At 46.1% G+C, this 23178-nt stretch overlaps 1 protein-coding gene across 1 annotated transcript in view; it reads right to left on the bottom strand.

The window, feature by feature from the left end:
• The window catches only part of LOC309552729 (embryonic protein UVS.2-like), a gene marked incomplete at both ends in the record, with an annotated part of 38912 nt that extends 19262 nt beyond the window's left edge, over positions 1–19650 (bottom strand). Inside the window, 3 exons of the mRNA XM_082253652.1 lie at positions 250–475; positions 819–937; positions 19560–19650. Coding sequence (XP_082109778.1) covers positions 250–475; positions 819–937; positions 19560–19650 — 436 coding nt within the window. The remainder of the gene's footprint in view (positions 1–249; positions 476–818; positions 938–19559) is intronic.
• Positions 19651–23178: the final 3528 nt, after the last annotated feature.

Here is a 23178-nt window from a genome sequence, read left to right as displayed (position 1 = left end):
CCAATATATGCCAAAAATCCAAGCCCTTTGCCCCAGCAACCACACCCCGCACACCTCTATAGTAATTTCTAGATTGTAAGCAGGGCTGTCTAATTCCGCCTGTATTGAATTGCATTGTAACTGTATTGCCTTTCATATTGTAAAGCGCTGTGCAAACTGTTGGCACTATATAAATCCTGTATAATACTAATACTTTAGCATGGGAATTGCTATACATAAACACACAAAATTGGGAGTAGTTGACGATACCAGATTTATATGAAGCGCTAAATCCGGCGGAGGGAACAGAGGAATCGCTGGTAAATTCAATAAGCATCTGGTCTGTGGAGGAAATTATTGTAGGATACTGAACTGTCCCACAGGCTCTGTCCAACAACAAGGGGTAATTCCTGGTGGGTCCATCATAAATCCTTATGTAGTCCGCTACACAGCCATCAGTGTTCTCGATATTGAAATCAGTGAAGGTGAGGGCAACCTAAAATAAAAAGGATGTACACATGGTAAAGCTGGCCTGGTACATAGAGGCAACTGTTAATGGGTACATGAATATATTGCCTGCTCTGACATTTGCATAGAGCCAAGTCAGTTTTCTAGAGGGTGTCTAAACATGCAAGCTGAAGTGCATGCCATGCATATGGTGTAGATTAACCTTTTTTGGTATTTAGGCGGGGGTTTCAAGCACTAAAAAGCTCACATTACAATCCCTTTGCATCAAGGTCCCATTGCAACAAAGGACCTTTCCTACTACTTTACAAATTGGTTTGTAGGCAAATTGATCTTTTACAACTGCCATGATGCAACACGGTGAAGAGATTTACCTGTCCATAAGGAACTCGGATCAGCCAAACACAGGTCATGTTGTTGGGATATTCAGCGGTGTTTGAGATGGTCGAGGAGAAGTTTCCCCTTATTTCATTCAACAAATTACTGCAAACAGCTATGATAGAAATAAAATTCATGCATTTTAAAAAGTTTCATTAAATCAATTAAAAACATGCAAGGAAAAAAATATATACATTTTAGATTAAAAGAAGCTCCATGCTCCCGCAAAAAAAAAAAAAAAAAAAAAAAAAAAAAAATCAGCAGCTAGAAAAACTGTAGTTGCTGATGCTACATTAGGGCGCTTACCTTTCCAGGAATCCAGTTGTGTCCTCCCCAAAGCAGATTTTTCAATTGGCTCTCGGGTGCTGGCGCCATCTTAAGGGAAGCCGGCAGTGAGGTTTCCTACTGCGCATTGGTGAAGCAACCTGTGCATTGTGAATGGGCTGGCTGCGGGAAAAGGGGGGGCCCAAATGTCTGGCACAGTTCGCTGTGAGTTGAAAGTGGGAATCTGTCAAAACCACGTACCCCCTTCCCCCAAAAAGGGTGGTAGACAAGTGAAGCTCCACTTTAACCCCTTACTGCCTGGGAGCATAAAATATGAATGCCTGGCCACTTCAGCCAGAAGGTTTTTACCTGAAAGCATTAAGGAAAAAGCTTTTGCATTTTTTTTTTTATGTGCGTGTTCACATGTGTACCATGTACTTCTTCCATCTGAAGCACCTGTTTGATCCCATCAATCACTTGTTCCTTGATCTAAACTGGCCAAAACATGGAAGCCGATCTGTGTTAGTGTAGTCGGTTTGCGATTATAAAATTGTGAAACATAGAAACCAAAAAATGATGTGTTCATATGTGATCAGTCTGCAGCCATATGCTGAATCCAGGTGATAATCAGAATATCATTGTGTCCCAGCTCCACTTAAACACCACAAAAAAAATTCTAAAAAAAAACGATTGTGTGGTGGAAAAACCCTCCACCTGGTATAGAGTTTCTCCACAGAGGTTCCTTGTCAGAGTCTTCGGCAATAAGAGCGCCAGGCCCACTGATTGCCATAAACTCTGATGGAGGACCTGTGCAAAGAAACTATACCAGCCAGTAGGTTTTTACACACAAGCATTTTATAGACTTGTCTTCAGAGTCTCACATCTCATGGTAAGGAGACATTCACTAAGGTCATAATCACCTGGATTCAGCATAAGGTTGCAGACTGATCACATAGGAACTCAGCATTTTTTGGTTTCTAGGTCTTAATTTATAATTACAAAGTTTAGCATGGCATGTGGATTATGTATTAATTTGTATGTACATTATCCTACACATACTGGTCAAGTGCATTGTTATGCTGCTTGCTGCCTTTCCAGCAAATTTGAAAGCATCTTCAATCAAGGTGGTTTGCCAAAACGAGTTAGCCACTTTGTATACTCTACACGTAACTAATAAACCTCCAATACAGATTTGGAGCTGCCAGCTCTTTCACTGGATTTGTTCAGCCATAAGGAGGCCCAAAGCCTGCAGGCAAAGTTACAGGTTAGTGTGTCACAGTCACTCTATGGAGGGGGGGGGGGGGGTCACAGATATAAGGGGAGGGTAAAGATCTAAAAAAAAAAAAAAAAAAAAAAAAAAAAAAGGTAAGGGGTGAAGGGGGTTGACTCTGCAGGAGTCATGATCGTGGCACAATGCTTTGACTTTATGCTACATTCAGAGAATGCAAGTCTTGTAAAGTCACCAGCTGCTTAAAGTGAATATCTTACACACCACAAGTTTAGCAGGCATGCATATACCTACAGGTAAGCATTATAGGCCTACCTGAAAGTCAAAACGTGGACTAATACTATCTGTAGCAGGCACGGGGAGGAGACAGTACCGTCCTTTCCCCACTGGCTGTGGGGCAAGACCACTCAGCAGAGGGAAGGATCTTGGGACATTTAGTCCCAGAATAAATTGGGGGGGGGGGGGATGAGGTAAAATGGCACTGCTATATTTAAAATGTAGATTTTATATAAAAATAGAAGCTGTTCAGTGGGAGGTGAATAAATAGTGTAATAAATAAATGTGTAATAAATAAACCAGCAAAAAACGCCTGAAGTGCATCGGCTAGTGATCAAATAAATATGTCAGTTGGAGGAAATACTCACTAAGTGAGTAAACACAATGAATGTGAAATCTCAAAGAAAAAATGGATTTTTGTAAAATCCTTTTCTCTTAAGCTCATTGACAGACGTAGTCCTCCTTGATTAATATCAACTCGAGTTATACTGCCCTCTACAGGAGTAGGACTAGACAGGAAAGAAAACGTTCTGGCCACACCCTAGGGGCAGTCCCAGAAGGTATATCCTCTCACTTCCTGCTACAGCAAATCAGTTATGTCACAAAGCAGTGTTTAGAGAATTTAACCCAACCCAACTCAAAAACAGAGGGGCGGGTACTACGTCTGTCAATGAGCTTAAGAGAAAAGGATTTTACGGTAAGATTTTACAAAAATCCATTTTTCTCTGTCGCTCATTGACAGACGTAGTCCTCCTTGATCAATATCAACTCGGACGTCCCAAAGCAGTGCCACAAATGAGGGGTGGGATAACAGAAATCAAAATCCAGAAGGCCCAACCGGAGCCAACCAGAAGCATCAAGGACTCATCGAGCAAAAAGATGAGACCTAAGTGAAAAAACCCAACAAACCCTCGAGGTAGACCAACGGTCTCCTCAAATTGCGGCCTGCAAAACCTTGCGGCCAAATGAGGCATCCGACGATGCCATCACATCAACTTTATAAAATTTTGTAAAGGTATGAACCGACGATCAAGCAATTGCCTTTAAAACCTGGACCCCTGACGCCTGATGGTGGAAGGCCCAGGAAACACTAAGCGCCCGAATAGAGTGCGCCTTAACAGGGAACGGAGGATTCCGACCCTTACATAGAATAAGCCTGTACCACCGTCTGTCTAATCCATTTGGAGATAGTCGCGGCAGACACAGGTAGCCCCTTTCTGGGGCCATCCGTGATCCCAAAAAGTGAATCCGTTTTACGGAACGACTCCGTAGTCTTCAGGTATACCCTGATTGCCCGAACTACATCCAAGGAATGCAACGCACATTCCTGAGGATGATTGGGCTTAGGACACAAGGAAGGTAGCACAATATCTTCATTCAGATGAAAATCGGAAACCACCCTAGGAAGAAAGGATGGCTTCGGATGAAGAACTACCTTATCCCTATGAACCACTAGATATGGGGAATGGCATGATAATGCAGCCAGTTCTGACACCCTGCGTGCAGAAGTGATAGCCACCAAGAAGGCCACCTTCTGGGATAATGTAAGCAAGGGAATCTCCCTGATATTTTAAATTTTAAAAGGGAGGTTTCTGCAGAACCGACAAAACCAATTTAAGATCCCAGGGCGGTAAGGGCGCGCGCACTGGCGGAGCTAAGTGCCACACCCCTTGGATGAAATTCCGCACCAAGGAATGAGTAGCCAGCGGCTTCTGAAAGAAGATTGCCAACGCTGAAAACCTGACCCTTGATAGTGCTCAAGGATAGTTTCTGCTCAACCCCCTTTTGCAGAAAAGCCAAAATTCGGGTCACCAAATAGGTACGTGGGGGAAATCCCAACGATTCACACCACGCAATATAAGTCTTCCATGTGCGATAATAGAATTTGCTAGAAGTCGCTTTCCTTGCTTTAATTAGAGTAGGAATAACTGAAGCTGACAATCCCCTGTCTGTTGGTCATTGGCGTCCAGGCGAGACGTTTAACTCGCAGGGTCAGTCCCCGTCCAGTGGGACTATGTCGCGGCCGACCCAGCGCGGAGCTATGGCCTGCACGCACTCGTAGGCTAAACTGGGGTGACCACTGGATCTCAACATCCAGCCCGTCGCCCAGTTTCAGCGTACTTGCTTGAAGATCTCACAGGAACACTGGAGAAAAAAAGCTGTCTAAAAAAAAAGTATTTCTAAAATAAAAAATAAAAAAAAAATCTTGCCAGGACCGAAGATCCTAGCAAGGAATCTAGGTCCTTACTCCTAACTAGACAGAAAAAAACTGATTTGCTGTAGCAGGAAGTGAGAGGATATACCCTCTGGGACTGCCCCTAGGGTGTGGCCAGAACGTTTTCTTTCCTGTCTAGTCCTACTCCTGTAGAGGGCAGTATAACCAGAGTTGATATTAATCAAGGAGGACTACGACTGTCAATGAGCGACAGAGAAACTAGTATATACCAATAAATACGTAATAAAGTGACTGGTGCGACTTGGCCCAGGAGATGTGCAAAAAATTGCACTATGGGGCAGCCAAAAAGTGAAATAAGCAAGTAACAGTGTCTAATAAAATTATTAATAAAAGTCCATATAGTGATTGGTTGGTGAAAAAAAGTCCAAAGAACGTTGATGGGTGAATCTCAGGGTGATCCAATCTGAACGTGCAGGTGAGAAAACAAGTGCTCCCCTCTCAATACTGCCTGCACTCACCGGAGACAAGTACCCCTACAGGGGCAACCAGCGTGATGCAAACAGGGGTTAACTGTCAAACAGGGCCCTTGTGCCAGTAGCTTCAGTGGTTCCATTGGATCATCTCTCACTGGTGTACAGTGTGCTCAATACAATTGGTATAGCCTCGTACAACATCAACATGCCATCATTGTATGAGTAGGTGTAGTAATCCCACATAGGTGGGGATCCAAGTTTTCGGACGACAAAAACTGGATGTGCAGGCTATGAAATTTTTATTGTACGTCAACACAATGTCCAAATTTTCATTTAATTAGTACAGTTTTCGTCCGAAAAAAAATTGTAAGAGCAAGACTAGGCATGCTCAGGAACGAAAGAACACATACAAAACAATTCAACACATTACATCACTTCTGAAGTTGAATTCTGTCGTACGGGAAACTGCGTATGAAAATAACCTTCACTTTCGACACGAGACTAGCATGCAACAAAAATCGGACGACAGATCGTTCGATAATCTGATCGTGTGTACGGGGCTTTAGACTTGGCTTCCCACCTATGTGTGGGATTACTACACCTACTCATACAATGATGATGGGATGCGGCCAAGTGTGAGGTGTATGTTTGATTTGAGGGCCCATTAGAGGCGCATCTCAAGACCTGTGCAGGAAAAGATATGGAAGGGCAAGTACAGTATATAGAAAATTCTCCCTTCTGCTGCTAGAGAAGTTTAACTTAGACTGCGTTAAACCGGTCCAAAAAGGAAGCTGGAGAAACATCAATATAGCCTCATTCCCCGCACTTTTGGCCTTTAGCTGCAGGCGTTCACTATTCTGGTGAGCCCGATTGGGGAAAAGCAGCCAGAGAATTTCTTGGCACTTTTCCATTATCTGGATGCCATCGGGTGGAGGCTCACGTGTGGCGTCGGTACGACACACGATTTCATCAGCAGAAGGCCATACGGTGGGACTATAAGGACATCAGCTTATGGATGAAGTTGATGTCTGCGTGGGCCTTAACATTTTTTCCGAGCGGGGCCGGAAGTTCGAATACCCCAGGACAACCGGCCGGTAAGCGAAAGGGATATTGCTGGCAATGCAATGAGGGGGCATGTAGGTTTGGAAAGTGTCATTTCAAATATGAGTGCTGCAGTCGCAAAGGCACTCACAGGCTGTCCCGTCGCTTCAAGCAAGGGAAGGGATGTTTTGGAGATGCTTTAAGCAAGAGGAACTACTCCGGTGATGGTGGAAAGGATGCATCCTTTCCCAAATAGGTACCCGGGCAGGTTTTCCTATTCCATGCTCGCTGACTCATATTCTGTCTGTTAAGAAAAATTTACGTTCCCCACTACTACGCCCTTTGGTCGTTTCTGGAAATTACAAAAGGAAGTGGCGCTGGACCGCATGCGTGGCCCATTTCTGCTTACCCTTTGGAGGATTCTCCACTGGGAGTAGTCCCCAAGAAGGAACCCCTTAAATTGTTTAATGCTTTACCTTTCATTCACAAAGGGTGGTTCTGTGAATTATGCTATTGACAAGTGCTTGCTCGGTGTCATACCTCCACTGATTTTTTGGGTCCAGCATTATGGGTGTGGTGCTCTCATGGCAAAAACTAACGTGGAGTTGGCTATTTACCTGCTGCCTGTTCATCCGCAGAGTTTATCTTTTGGGATGCAAGTGGCTGACGCCTTTTGATCAGTGCATGCCTACGGGCTGTTCAGTCTCTGAGACCTTTAGTTCATTTGTGGAGTGGGTCGTACGAGACCCGTAAGGCATCAATTCCATCATTCACTACCTGGACAATTTTTTGTGTGTCGGTCACCCTTCCTCTAGGTTATGTGTCATCTTGTTGGTGTAGCACTGCCCCCTAGAGAGCTGCTGAGTGTGACACTTTCTTGGGTCCCCTGGGTTACCATTTGCAACTGACAGTAGATAAACCGCAGTAACAGTTCTTGTCTCATACAATTAGTCCAGGGGGATTTGGTTTTTTGGGTTTTATTTAGAACTGGGATGGGAGAAGGGATGAGTGGGATACTCCAACTATGAACTATGCACAAACTTGAGGACAACGATCTGTAGTGTGCGGCAAGGCCGCTGCTTCATCTTGCCACAGAAGTGAAGATAGACTGTTCCTGTTTGAATATTCTCTTCAGGGTTAACTTGGCACCCCCTTTACTATCACTGCCTGTGTGCTGACACCATCCTCTGACTCTAGCCACTGGAGTGGTCTCCTTCCTGGGCAGACCCTTTGGCAAGCTCCCCTGTACTCACGGACATTTTTTCCAGAGTTGCTCTGCCTTCACCTCCTCCTCCGCCTCCTCAGCAAACAGGTGGAGAGACAGCCATCACCCTCCTCCTGGGACCTGGCTTCCCGCCCAAAGACAACCTGTCACATGTGCCCTTGGCTTTTATAACATATCCCAGGATGCACCACTGTGTGCCAACCCACTGGGACAGTTACAAAGCCTGTGCATCACTGGCTGGGTTTCCTCCACTGTCCAACAGGCTCCCCTATTGGACACAGTGGGGACACTCCCTCAGACCAGATGAATCACACAGACTTGCAACAGGCCTGACAGAAATCCTACTCCCGTTAAGCAGATAGAGCAACTAGGTTTTACCTACCATTCTGATAATCAGGCCGAGCAAACTTTACTCCCTACCTAGCACCTATCTTAGGAGGGTGCTACAATGGCTACCCTGCAACATGTTGCCAATCGCTTTGGGATACTGCTGGCTCCAGACAAGACGGTCAGCCCAGAGTTCAGTTTCTAGGGATAGTCATTGATTCCTATGGAATGTCAGATGACTGATGACAAGCTGGTTGCTCTGCAGTCAGAGATCGATTTGGGGAATAGGGAAGTGCAAACTTCCAACTTCGCTAGCTGCAGTCCCTCTTGGGTAAGCTGAAGTTTGCATGCAGGATCATGCCAATGGGGAGGGTTTTTTGTCGCCGTTTGTTGGCTGCTACCGCAGGTGTCGTTTCACCCAATCATTTTTTTATCACTTTGACACGGGAACACAGGGAGGTCCTTTAGGTCTGGCATGTTTTCCTGGAATCTTTAATGGCTGTTCGCTTTGGATGGAAGGGCTGATGCAGCACGCTGGTCGGATGATTGGGGAAAGGCAGGTTTTCGAATAAAAAAAAAAAAAAAAAAAAGTTCTGGTCCTCCTGGAATTATTTCTGGTTATTGTTGCAGTGGAGGTCTGGGGTGACTGCTTTTGTAATAGGAATAGCTGGCTCCACTGACAATTTGGCGGTGGTTAAGGTCATTAATACCACGTGTTGGTTCATCAATGTCGGTGGTTAGACTGTTGCGGCATCTGGCATTACAGGGTTTGCAACTGAATGTCTTTATATATGCAGTTCATATTCCTGGAACGACTAATGCAGTGGTCGATGCTTTGTCTCGGTTTCAGTGGAACAGATTCTGGGAGTTTGCACCGGGAGCCGAGCAACACAGCGATCTTGTCCCCAGCAGCTATGGCACATTGCATTGGTGTCACCACAGGATTGATCGAGAACTCATTGAGCGAGAGGACGTAGTCTGCCTATGTAAAGGATTGGCAGGAATGGTTGGGTCTTTTGGAGCGTGTAGGTTCTGATCTGGTGGAGGGTGAGGTCATGACTGTTGCTTTATTTCATCTGCTTAAATTAGGAGAATGGTAAGGCCATTTCAGCCATTGATCGTAAATTGGCGGACTACTCTTTTGGTTTAGACTATCAGGGGGGCAGAATTTTCTGGTAAAACAGGCTCTGAAGGGGTACAGGAAAGGGGCTAAGAAGCGTGATGGCAGGCGACCCGTAAAGTTTTTCATTTTGCGAGAGTTGCTTCAGCAGGTGAGTTCGGTGTCTACCTCGGGTTACAAGGCTTGTTTGTTAGCGTTTGTAGTGGCCTTCTATGGGTCTTTTAGGGAAAGTGAATTGGTGAGCCCTTCTAGATCAGCCCATGGGGGTTTAGTGGGGGGAATGTTTTCTGTGAGTGCTTCAGTGGCTGTTTCGTCGCGGTTCTAAAGACTAAAGACAGACGGAGGACGAGGGAAGGCAAGTCTAGCTGTATCGAGTCTCTGGTTCAGACATTTGCCCTGTGGCTGTGATGGAGTAATATTTGGGCAGGTGGCCAGCGAGTGGTGGTTCCTTTTTGGTTCGGCTTAGTCGATCTTTTGATCATTCAATTTTGGGTGGGTATTTAGACCGTGTCTGGGGGCAGCAGGTTATTTACCCTTTGGCCTATTCTTCCCATTCCTTTCGCATCAGGGCAGCCACTGAGGCCGCCCGGTGGGGATTGGGTGCCGCGGTCATTAAACGTTTTGGGTGTTGGGAGTCTGACCAGTTCAAGCTTTACATTTCACCCACATTTGGTCCAGAAACACTAGACTTTATTAGCTGTGCCTTTTTGTTATTTTTCTTTTCTTCTGGGGGTCTACGTGTGCTGTATTCTTTTCAGATGATGCGGCTTGCCTCGTATGGATCTTGGGCCACTCTTTTTCTGGGGGACAAAGCAGGTGGATGTTAGGTTCAACGGCGGCCAGCCGGGCATCCCCCGGGAGGTTGCCATAGTTCGGTGGATCAGTGTCCCAGTCATGTGGTGGAGCAGGGTTGTGCCAGAGGTCCACAAGTATGCCCGTTTGGATAAGGCACCTGATTTAGGTGCTCCATGCAGGGCGCAACGCTTTGCTTGTCCTGTATTTGGCACCTGATTCGAGACATTCAATTTGACGTCCTGCATATCCGCATGGATTTCTCGAATAAGATAGTGGTGTGGTCTGACATTGTTGGCCGTACTTCCTGACATTGGGCAAGATCTGTTGAGAAGGTGAATAAGGCCAGGATTAAGGTTAACAAGGGAGGTGGGCATATTTGTGGTGCAGAATGGCGGCTTTGTAGTTAAGACACTGGGATTCGGGAGTAGACACTAGTCAGTGCTTGCGGGGTGATGGCATACATCTCAATGCTATTGGCATATATTTTTGTTTTTAGGCCTTCTGGATGGAATTCAGCGATCTCTGCGCTTTTTTGGGGTGCCCACGTAAGGCTTTACACCTGTGTGCTGTGGCAGGTTAAGATCTTTGGAGGCCTTCTAAAATAACAGCGATATGGTATAGTGGGGAACCATCTATGGTATGGGGTCCTCCGATCCCAGTTAGCTGAGGTTTAACTGGGCATATGGGTATCTGCGCAGAAGGTGGAAGAGTTGTGAACGTCCCTTAGTCAGTGTGTTGCGGCTGGGGACCTTGTGTGGTCACGCAGAAGAAAAAAAAGAAAGAAGATTGGGGGGTTTTTCAGTGCCTTCAATGATTGGCAACCTGGTTTAGTATTTATTAAAACAAATGTGTTTTATGGTCATTTGTGAATAAATGGCCAGTGGGGCCAATTTTATTACAAAAGGGCGTCTTTGATTTATTTATTATTTGTAGGTTGTAAGGGGAGCAGTAGTGTTGATGTGGGGGTTTGCATCTGTCTTGCCATAGTCATGTAATTTAAACTGTATTCAATTTTTTACATTGTTTATTGCTGGCCTGCCACTGGACTATCTGTATTGACTTTAGTTTGCTAGAGTTAGAGGTCCACTTTTTATATTGCCAAGTTAGTCCTCTGCTTAGCAGATACAGCTAAACGTAACGTAACCTGCTATCTGTGCATTTATGTTCTGCTGCCATTTATACCAAGCTTTTTCCAATATCATACGCACGTTTATTGTAAACCAGGTATGCGTCTACTGGTACTAAATTCACAGCTATAAAAAAATAAAATACAATTTTTGTAAGATCCTTCTCTGATGTCCATTGACATACGCAGCCTCATCTTCATGAGCTATGTGGGTTATGCTGCCACCTGTCGGAGTAGTCTAGGCAGTACGTTCGTACGTTTTTACATGTACACACCCACGGGGCTGTCCCTCCAGACATAACCTAGCACATCAGTTTAGTTGCAAGCAGCGAAGACAAAAAACATCCCCATCAGAGGGGCGGGTGCTGCGTATGTCAATGGATATCAGAGAGAAAAATATTTTACAGTAAGTTCTTACAAAAATTGTATTTTCTGTATCGTCTATTGACAGACGCAGCCTCATCTTCATGAGCTGTGTAGGACATCCCAAAGCAGTATAGGCATGAGGGGGTGGGAAACAAAAAAAAAAAAAAAAAAACACGCAACCAGAAGTGAATGTAAACTCCTAAGGCTAAACCTAGCCAACTGGTTAACCTGAAGGTCAATCAAAACATGAGCTCCCCTGGTAAAAGACCCCCAAGAGAAAAAAAAAAAAATTATCTTATGAAAAACAGCATCCTGCAAAACCTTGCGGCCAAAAGGAGGCATCCGAAAAAGCCAACAAATCCACCTTGTAAAATTTGGTAAAGGTGTGCACCGACGACCAAGTCGCTGCCTTACAAACTTGCACAACCGAGGCCTGATGGCGAAAAGCCCAAGAAGCACTCAGCGCTCTAGTAGAATGAGCCTTCACAGGGAAAGGAGGAACCTGACCCATTGAGTGAATAAGCCTGAACAACTGTCTGCCTGACAGTTGGTCGCAGCCAAAACTTTGCGTGGACCGTGCGTAAGGACAAAGTCTGATTTTCTAAAGGACTCCGTTAAGTCAGAAACCCTTATTGCCCGAACATCCAGAGAGTGCCAAGGCAATTTCCTTGGATGTTTAGGCTTAGGACATAAGGCAACACAATGTCTTCATTGAGGTGAAAATCCAACACCACCTTAGGGAGAAAAGACGGTTTTGGCCGAAGGACCACGTTATCCCTGTGGACCACCAAATAAGGCAGATGGGACAGAAAATAGCCACTAGGAAGGCAACCTTCTGTGACATGGAAAGCAGAAAAATCTCCCCAATATTCTCAAAGGGAGGCTTTTGAAGAACAGACAAAACCAGATAGAGATCCCACGATGTTGTAAGTAAATAGACACCAGGCTCTTGATAGTACCCAACGCCAAGCGCTGCTCAACCCCTTTTTTGTAAAAAGGCCAAAACCCTAGCTATAGAAAACAAGCGAGGGTGCAGCTGCAGCGATTCACATCATTAGGTATCTTCAAATCGTCTGATTGGACGAAAAGTACGTCGGTCGCGGCGTGCTGACGTCACCACTACGAGTTGAGGACGGGCGGAAGAGTCGGCCGGCAGCTCATTTACACATCACGCTCCTGATTACTAATTTTTTGCAAGTTCCTATTCTTTTATATTAAACAAACGTCTATGGCTTTACACTATGGGGCACCTTATTGTTTCCACATAATCTCGTGATTGGACGTGTGTTGGGATTTCTGTTCGAGTTATCTGGCATTGGATCCATTGCATACAAGAATTGGATGACTGGCTTTTGGCTACTTTGGTAAGCAGCAGTGGTGTCGGTCTTTCTCCTTGTCTGGTTGGATTTAGGTGGTTACACTCCTGGCCACTCCAAAGGATACTTTATTATCTGCACCATGTTATATGTATCTGGTAAGCAGATCGTGCTTATGGGGGACGGTCACCCATTTCCTTTAACATCTTTCTTTTGGCTTAATACACTGCATGTCTGGTAAGCAGTTTGTATTGTTGGTGGAGGTTTCCTCTGACAGCACTTTTTCTCCTAGAGGACTGCACCTAGGTGTTTACTCATAGTTGGCACAACAACTATATACATACAGTATTATGCTATGGGATCTGTCATTTTATTTTTCATGCACTTGGGTCGAGTTTGCTGAGTCTTTCCTGTTCCCAGGAGTATTCCAGTATAAGTTGGTCCTGCTTTGGTTTCGGAGGATTTACTCTTGAATTGGGCACCCAATTTGCTACATTCTGGTAAGAAGTTTGTACATCTAATGGTCTTCTTCCAGTTATAGAGATTCATCATATCTCACACAAGGATTTTTTATAAAAAGGACTTTACACAGACTTTAGACTTCTGATATCCAATTTGGGATTACATTCAAATATATTAGGTGTATGGTTTTATTATTCATACATTTGGTACTATTTTTCACATATTTTCACTGTCTATATGGTGATATTTCTACTGCTTAGCGCAGCTTACCTTTGTATTAGATTCACATCATGAAATGCATGATTTCCACATGCGATCTTCCTGGAAGTCGACTTCCTGGCCTTCAAAAGGGTAGGAACTACAGAGTCAGACAGACCTATATCCCTCAAAACCTTGCTTTCAACAGCCAAGCCGTTAAAGCCAGCAACCGTAAAGCAGGATGGAAGATCGGTCCTTAAGACAGTAGATCTTACCGCAGAGGAAGTCTCCATGGAGGATCTATGACCATTTTTACCAGGTCAGTGTACCAAGACCGCCAGGGCCAGTCTGGTGCCACCAGACTGACCGGAATGCCTTCCACCGCCACCCAGCAAAGAAACCTCAGGAGTACGAGCGGAGGGAAGACATAAAATCAGCCGATACTGGCTTCAAGGAGCCACCAGGGTGTCTGTGGCGTTGGCCAGAGGATCCCGAGACCTGGCCACAAAACGATGGACTTTCCTGTTGAGGTGAGATGCAAAAACAGATCCACGCTCGAGTCTCCCAATGGACACACAGGAGATGAAACCACTCCGGATGAAGGGACCATTCCCCTTGATCCAGCACTTGACTCCTCAAGTAATCCGCTTGCCAATTCTCCACATCCGGAATGTGAACAGCGGAAAGAGCCAGAACATTTTGTTCTGCCCAAACCAGAATCTCGGCCACCTCCTTGGCTGCCAGGACGCCTAGTGCCCCCTTGATGCAAGCCACAGCTGTGGCATTGTCCAACTGTATCCGAATCGGAGAGCGGCATAGCCGACTCATCCAGTGAAGCAGGCAGAGCTTGATCGATCTCAGCTCCAGAATATTGATCGGCAAGGAAGACTCTTCCGTCACACAAATCCCCTGGGCACAGAGCTTCCCCAGCACTCCACCCCAACCTGACAGGCTGGCGTCCTTAGTGACCACCGTCCAAAACACCGGCAGGAAGGACTTGCCCTGGCCCAGGGCAAGTGACCAGAGTCACCAAGAAAGAGCAGACTTTGTAAAGATGGCTCAAGCGAATCTTCTGTTCCAATGACCAAGGATCTCTGTCCATTTTCGCCAAAATCTCCTTTTGCAAAGGTCTCAAGTGAGACTGACAGCTGGACAGCTTCGAAGGTCGAAACCATCAAACCCAGGGCCCTCATGCGAGCCTGCAAGGAGGACCGATTGGTCTCCATCAGCAACCTGACTGCTTTTTTCAGCTTCTGAAGTTTGTCTGGGGGGGGGGGGGGTAGAGAGACCCTCACCAGAGCAGAGTCAAGGGTCAGCCACAGATAAGGTGACCCGTACTGATGGCATCAGAGCAGATTTTTTAAAATTGATTGTCCACCCAAATTCTTGAAGGGTCAGGATCATGATAGACGTTGCCCAGCAGATCTGAGTGGGAGACTGCTCGCAACAGGAGATAGTCTAGATATCCCACAATTGAGATGCCTTGCCGATGCAACAAGGCCAGCACAGGGACCAGGAGCTTAGTAAATACTCTGGGAGACGAGGCCAGACCAAAGGGTAACGCCACAAATTGAAAGTGCTTCTCTGCCATCGCAAAACGGAGGATTTGCTGGTGTCCCGCCAAAATAGGGAAGTGGCGATACGCATCTTTTTAGATGGATGGAGGCCAGAAAATCCCAGATTCAATGATGCCACCACTGACCGAATGGACTCCCTTCAAAATGTCTGCACCCGCACAAAGCAGTTCAGAGCCTTGAGGTCCAGAATTGGGCACGCCTTGCCCTCCTTTCTGGGCACAGTGAACAGGTTTGAATAGAAACCTTGAGAGCGTTCCTGCTGAGGAACTGTCACAATCACCCCTTGAGCCAAGAGATCTTGCACAGCCTCCCGCAGATCCTTCAAACGCTCTGGAGACAGGTGAAGATTTGATTGAAAAAACCTGTCCCCTGGTTGGGACCAGAATTTGATCTTGTACCCGGAACAAAACAGTTTGTAAACCCAATCATCCAATCTCCAATCGTCCTGAATGAAGGAAGTCCAGGGTTCCTGGAAAAGGCGCAGACATCTCCCCCCCCCCCCCCACCCCTGAGCTGGGTGAGGGCACCCCTTCATGCTGAAGACGACTTGTCAGCAGTACCAGCCTTGGGCTTGCCCCAATGCTTTTTAGCCCCTCCAGAAGCTCTGAATGGCTTACCTTTATTTTGCACCCCGCACCCCAGAGGCACGAAAAAAAAAAAAAAAAAAAAAAAAAAAAAAAAAAAAAAAGCTTGCGAGCAGAAAAAGAGGGACCATGCTTGGTACAGAAAGTCTTACCCTTGGAGGATTGAGGAAGAAGAAGAGTACTCTTCCCGCCAGTAAAGTCCTTGAGCAACTCATCCAATGAGTCGCCAAACAAACACTCTCCCAGAAAAGGGGAGGGCAGCTAGGGCTGCTTCAGTCAAACCATGCATCTCAAGGCAATGCCCACGGCCCAAACCCTGGCCAGGGGAGTTGCATCCCTAGATGCATCACACAGGAACACCAGAGCCTGGATCACCTGGTCCAACAGTTCCAGCTGTTCTGGAGGAACAGTCTCGGGGTCCAAAACCTCCCACAAACCCCTAATCTATTCGATCACCATCTGTGAGACTAAAACAGACACAAACACTGGTTTCAAAAATGGAACCCGCCAACACGTGAAGATGGCGGGAAAGGGATGCCATCCGCCTGTCCACCGGATCTGTAAAGACCGGGAAATCTTCCACAGGCACAAGGGTAGATTTTTTTAATCAAGGGTAGATTTTTTTAATCTGGAGACAGGATGGTCCACTTTAGGTGGCACCGTCCAATGGTTAAGACCTTTTCAGCAAAAGGATACCGGAGTTTTAAGCGTTTTGGCACAACCAACATGTGCCTAACGTGCCGCCATTTCACAATATAGTGAAAAGTGACGGGACAAGGGAAAACCTTGCCAGCTTTCTGAGACTTTTGGAAGCCAAAAGCCACCTGCGTCCCTGCCGGGATGGGCTCAGCCAATTTTAAAGTGTCCCGCATGGAAATAATCAGGGCTTCCACTAAAGAGCGTTACCGTGCTGCAGCTGAAGGGGACAGGTCCTCTTAACCATCTGACAGAGGACAGTGACCCCTCAGAAAGGGGAGCATCATCCTCTGAAACAGAGGACACCTCCATAGACGGAGAAGGCAGCAGCCATTTTCGACTATCAACCTTTTTCATGACTAAATCAACTTTTGTCACCAGAGCTGCTGAAATCGCGGCCAGCGACTGCTATCCAGACTGTCTGGGAGTCGCACAGAACGGGTCTGAGGGTGAATTCACAGTTTGGGACTCCATATTGCAAGTTACAAAAAAACAGTACTGTCGCTTTAAGAACTAATCGCAGCGGTCTGCAGAGATCCTTTTAACTAAACTAACAGCAGAGCGTGCAGGTGTAGTACCCTCCTAGTTAGGCGCTAGGTAGGCAGAATAATTTTGGCTCTGACTGCTTATCAGCAGAGCAACAGGCAAAACGTATATGCTCTCTGCTCATCAGGGAGCAAGACTGATAGTTAGGGAGTGTCCCCAGCAGCTCCAATGGGGAGGCACATTGGATGCTGGAAGAAACCTGGCCAATGATACAGGCTTTTGCAACTGTCCCAGTGGGTTGGCAGACAAGTGATGCATTATGGGACAGGGTAGAAGAAGCTATGGGCACATGAGGCAAGGGTTTTGGGCGGGAAGCCAGGTCCCAGAAGGAGGGTGGCAGCTGCCTGCTCTTCTGCAACAGGCAGTGATGGTCACAGGCAGTCAGCCTGGTGAGCCAGTGCATGTGAGGCTGAACCCAGAGGTCCAGGAGAACCTGACTGCAGGAGTTGGGGGCGATAGTGAATCTGGAAAAACCGTGTCAGCGAGTACAGAGGAACTTCCTCTGCCAGAGGGGTCCGCCCAGGAAGGGGACCACTCCAGAGTGTAGAGTCAGTGGACGGGTGTCAGCTAACAGAGAAAGGGGGGGGTACTAGGGGAGAACCCTAAAGTATCATAGCAACGCTTATCGAATCTTCAGTGGCAGGATGAAGCAGCGGCCTTGCCGCACTCAAGTTAGATGTCCTCAGCATTGTGAATAGTTAACAGTTGAAGTATCCCACTCATCCCTCCTCCCATCCCAGTTCTAAATAAAACCACAAAAACAACCCCTGGACTGATCTTTGACTGAGCCAAGAACTTAAAGTGATATGTTTCTGTAAACAGTTGCTACGGGTAGCCCAGGGGAATCCAGAATGTTTTCTATCCAGCAGTCCTCTAGGGGGCAGTGCTACACAGGGATATGTCCGCAGAGAGACCCCAGTACTGTTCCACCTCAGAGAAAACATCCTCCTGAACGTTCCAGTAGCACGCAGAAAGACAGGAAATGACCTCAGGCTGCAGCAGGAAACATCACAGGATGTGATCTCGCCTGAATGAAAGATCACGCTGCTCAGTGCAGCACAAAGGCCACACAAACATGGTTGCCCATACAGCTGCAATAGGAAGCTCAGGGAAAAAATGGCTGCCCCATACAAGTCTATGGGGGGGGGGGGAATTGTCCACACTTGATTGCAGACAGGGGCTGACAGGATCCACAACAGGAACCAGCAAGCCCAAGGTACCATGCCACCCCCCTCCCAGGCGCCCCAGACACCTAGCCAGGAACAGGGAAGGGGGGGGTGGGTAAGACAGACCGGGCAGGCCAGGGGGGGGGCAAAGGGGGCACATTCACTCACCATACCATGGACCGGGTGGGCTCCAGGCAGACTGCCTCCCACCCAAAGTGGGGGTGCTGCCACTCGAGGGGTACGCTGCTGCCAGTCGATGGGTACGCTGCAACTCAGGGGGTTCAGGTCGTCGCATCCCGGCGAAGCAGCCGCCCGCAGGCTCGTCCCCATGCGGAAAAGGGGCACCGTCGTGGCTAGGCCTAGGCGGGTCTATAACTTGCTCACGCTCATTGGTCAGGCAAGGGGCAGGCGGGGGGGGGGGGACCATAAAGATCTAGATTATCTAGTGTGAAGCCCCAGCTGGTATCATTGCTTGTAGGTCACCAGGAAATTCTTCCCTGTACACTAGCTATTAAGTGAGCAAAGAGAAATAAAAAAATATTCTGAAAAAGGAGACTGGAGTCCCAGCCAGAAACCTAGGTCCTACTTATCTAAGAAGAAACAAACTGATGTGCTGGGCTGTGTCTGAGGGTTATGTCTGGAGGGACAGCCCAGTGGGCGTGTATATGTAAAAACTTTGTACCAACGTACTGCCTAGACTACTCCTGCAGGTGGCAGCAAAACCCACACAGCTCATGGATGAGGCTGCGTCTGTCAATAGATGATAGAGAAAAGGCATTTTTCATTTGTGTCCTTATTCATGTTTGCAATTATTTTCATTCAACCAGATGGCAGAGGGGATAGAGGGGCAGAGGTGGTTCTTTGAGTCTAGGAGCAGAACAGAGAACCTAAATTCCAAACGAGCGCCTTTGGGGGTGGCCCTACATAGCTCTTTAGCCTTCATTGACACCGATGCATGTCACTAAAAATTCAGCAATATATTTCCAGATTTGCAAAAAATTGTCAGAACGATTTTTCTGCTAGTGTATGGCCAGCTTCACTGCAAACATATCGAAAAACTAAAAATTGGCCGCGAGAGCAGACGATCGTGCCATCATGTAATGACCAAATTTGGAATGATAAATCGTTCAGTTTGTCACATATGCCTAGTGCAAACAGTTTGGCCGAGAAACACATTAACCTTTCAATTTATCGTCGGCAGAATTTTCCAAACTGTTCATTCGATTTTTCGGCTCTGAAAAGTAGACGATTTCTAATTTGTGCCCATTGACTAGACGAAAAACGAACGATCATACCAAAATGACAGATTTTCAAATGATTTTTCAGCTAGTGTATGACCAGCGTTACGGTCCCCCAAAAGTGACCCCGTCAGTGACTCTGTCAGGGCTTAACAAAAATCTGATGTCAGTACCCCATCATCATGTGTCCTGCAGTAACTAGGGGTCAGCAGAAAGACCCCCAGCAGCCACCTGGATTAGTGCTAGGAGCTCAGCAACATAGCAACGTTCCAGCTGACAGACAAGAAAATACGCCATCTTCTTTCCCAGGGTACTACCATTGTAGATTCTTCAGCCCCTTGACAGGTTCACTTTAAATCTGGAAAGCATTTGCATATTAACCAGGCTGCAGGAAGCTGAAGATCTGACTGATTTTACAAAGTTATGTCAAGATTCGTACCAGTTTTTTTTTTTTTATATATACACATTTTAGGATAAAGCCACTTTGATTTAACAGCATAGAAAAGTCTCTAGGCTATATATGAAATTCATACTCACCACAGTTATAGAGTTTGTTCATTTTCTTGACATCCAAAACACTCAATCCATAGGCTTGCCCAAGGGGTACATTCGGATTAGGTGTAGGCATGATGGTGGGTTCGATTGGATTATTGGTGAAAGTGTACCTTAAAAGAAAAAGGTTATTTTTTTTCCCTTAGAGCACACATCCAATGCAGGACATTACAAGTGCATGGAATCATTCACAATTGTCACGGCTTCTGAAGAAATTTAAGAGAATATACACCAATCAGCCAAAACTTTATGACCGACAGGTTAAGCAAACATGGATTATCTCATAATGGCATCTGTAAGACCGCAAGTAAACATATCACTAAAGTGGTGGGTGCCCATGACCACCGCCAAATGTGCCTGTGCACAGATCCGCCAGCAAAAATATTTACACTGGACCATTGTACTGGGTCTTTGAAGTTTAGTCTGTTTCCTGTGTTACCAGCTACCTATTCCTGTGTAGCAGGGTTCTCCCCTTTACAATGTTCATTAGAAGACTGTATGACATTTTGAAGGAACTCGGCTCCATCTAGTGGCCAAACCACCACACTGCAGCTACTTGGTGATTTACATCAGAAGCTTTTATACTACGATACCCACAATTCCGTTGGAATACCAGGGTGCATTGCTTCACCGCACAGCCTTTTGGGGGAGGCTTTATAAAGGAAGGGAGGAGCCAGGCTCTCGCTCTTGTCTCCTCACACAACACCTAGAAGGAAGCAAGTGCTGTGGGCTGATGCTGCGGACTAGGCCTGAAGTGACTGAGTGGAAGTGTTTCATCTTCAGTAAAGGAGCCTTCCCAGAGAACCCATCGATGCTCTGCAGAGACTGGTGTTGCCCACATCTAACCACAAGCACGGCTGGTGACAGAAATCAGAGGTGGAGAGCTCCTGAAGAAAGAGGCCGTTTGGTGAGCAGGGAACATGCCCAAATCTGATTCTCACTTGGAAGAAAGTAACTTTAGCCGGTGCCGACTATACTTCAGATAGTACGCAGTACACTGAGCGGCCTAGTGCACCTTCCAGGAGACTAAGCATTTAAAACACAAGTACATAAGGTGTTAGGGGCCTATATATATGCACCCATAAAGAAGATTCATACGCCCAATTACGCAGTAACATTGCAGGTGATTGTAAGCTTTTTTTTTCCCCTCACCTTTTTGACTATATATCCTTACTTTTGGATTACAAATAGCTTGTGCACCAATGATTGCTAGCAAAGATTCCAAACCAAAAAGGAAGGAACTGTGTGTGGGATTAAAATAGGTTCTGCCTACCTGATACAAGAGACTGGACGCGTGTAAAGTGTAGTCTGAATTGGGTAAAAGAAAGCTTACGAGTCATCTTTTAGTTGCATAAGTATACAAAAATAGCTATCTTAAATCAGATTGTTGTTTATTATTGTGACACAAACTTTATCTTTCTTAGACGACTCTTGTGATGTCTTATGGAGTCAACTTGTACTTTAATTCTCAGTAAAGCTACTTTGGTTAAGCTAAAGTCTGTGTGTTGCACCTTGTGTCACCCAGAGGGACTGCGGCTGGAGAAAGGTAACAAGTTGTTATTACTTATTGGGGTGATATATCCTGAATGGTGTTCTCCTGTAGCCATTTGGTATTATAGTCCCATTTCGTGTCAGTTGTGCCTAGGGGGGTTCGAGCCAATTCCAGGGGCTGGTAGGCAGGACGTAGACCCAATAATCTAATCTGCAGCTCATTCGGGGGAGGTGCTACACCTGTATTAATCCTCTGCTGCCTACCTGTATTAATCTTCTGCTGCCTACCAGATCTGCCTGAATGCTGCCTGCCCCAACCCCTGGTCTGCCCTACCATTATAGACTCTGGCCTGGCTCCTGACTACCCTGCTGCCTACGGTTTGCATCCAACCTATGCCGATTGCGGCACTGGCCCGTCTCATCCTGCTAATGGACTTTACCTCAGTACCTGTGCCTGCCAACTGCCAAGTCTGCCTGCCAGTGATCTGCCTGCCATCCCTTCTGCCTGGCAGCTACATTCCCATCTGCTCCTGGGAAGGCACAGCCAGCTCACCAGCACACTCACTGTCAAGCAATCATGCACATCTACGCTTGGGGTCTTCCAGTTACCTTATCGGGGCTCCCTGAGCAAGGTGCAAGAAGCCTACATCTGCATGTCAGACACCACCAGATAAGTGACAGAAGGTACATGGTCATCAACATTTAGTTAGGTGGTACAAGTACATCCCTTGGAAAAACAGGATTTATGTTACACAGGCATGGTTTGCCTTTAGTATTGCCCTTGTGCCCCACTCCATAGCTAGGGGTAGCTCTATGTAGTCAGCTCCACCCTTGTTGATCTAGTCTATTCATCACATGTGCTGTATTCTGCTGGATCTAGGACATACTATGATTTTTTGATCTACCGAATATTCATCTAAAGAACTGCAAAGGTTTTCAATTGAAAGCTTTCTATGTTCTGCAGGAGGTCTTTTGGATCGAATACTGTCTGCCAAGCTGCTAGGCAGAATTAAGCAGTCTCACTAGCTAGGCTAAATTAAGCCATCTCACTACAACTGGATTAGTTATAAAGATCCTACTTTCATTGAAGCAGAATATTCTCAAATGGCAGTGGCCTCTTTCATCAGGATAATGCGCCCTGCCACACTGCAAAAATGGTTTGATAACAAGTGGAGGTGTTGATTTGGCCTCCAAATTCTCCAGATCTCAGTCAAATCAAGCATCTGTGGCATGTGCTGGAAAACAAGTCCCACCTTTCAACTTAAAGGATTGACCAGTGCCAAAAAACATAATGACATAGGTGTGCACAGCCCATTTCCCATTTCAACTTCACCAAAGTTCACAGCCATGGTGAATGGTGGGTATAGCCAGATTGTGTTTACAGTGGGGGGGGGGGGGGGGGGGGGAGTTAAAGGGTCATTGTCAAAACAGTACCCATAAATGCTTTTGGTCCTCCTTCGCCCCAGTAGGGCGCTTTCATTCACTCTGAAGCAGTGCAGTTTTGCTACACTATGGGTGCAGAGTACCTGCTTTCGTGTGGGTTCGCTGCAATTTGCTATAAACTTCCATTATGCCCCATAGTTGGTGTGCTTTCAGAAAGTGAACCAAAACCAGCGGAAAATGTAGCACCCTCCTAGGTAGGTGCTAGAGAGTATAGTTTTGAATCCAGTCTGCTTACCAGAGGGATTGCAGGTAAATCTATATTGTTCTCTGCCTACCAGAGAGCAGGATCTCTAAATCTATATACAATAATATTGTATATGGAAGTATTATCCTTTCTCTGTACATGGTCTTGTTTGGGTCCTCTTCCTGTTTCCAATGCTGTAAGACATGCTTTGCAATTCTCCGTTCAAGTAAAAGCAGCTATATGTATTAACTACTTGCCTACCGTGCACTTTCACCCTCTTCCCATCCAGGCCAATTTTCAGCGCTCTCACACTTTGAATGACAATTGCGCGGTCATGCTACACTATACCCATATTAAATTTTTATAATTTTTTTCACACAAATAGAGCTTTCTTTTGGTGGTATTTAATCACCTCTGGGTTTTTTATTTCTTAAAAAGAAAAGACAGAAAATTTTGAAAAAAAAAAAAAAAGAGAAAAAAAAAAAA

The sequence above is a fragment of the Pelophylax lessonae genome (genome assembly GCF_965119305.1).
Source record: "Pelophylax lessonae genome assembly, chromosome: 4".
Taxonomy (NCBI): domain Eukaryota; kingdom Metazoa; phylum Chordata; class Amphibia; order Anura; family Ranidae; genus Pelophylax; species Pelophylax lessonae.
This window is presented reverse-complemented; position numbering and strand designations above follow the sequence as displayed.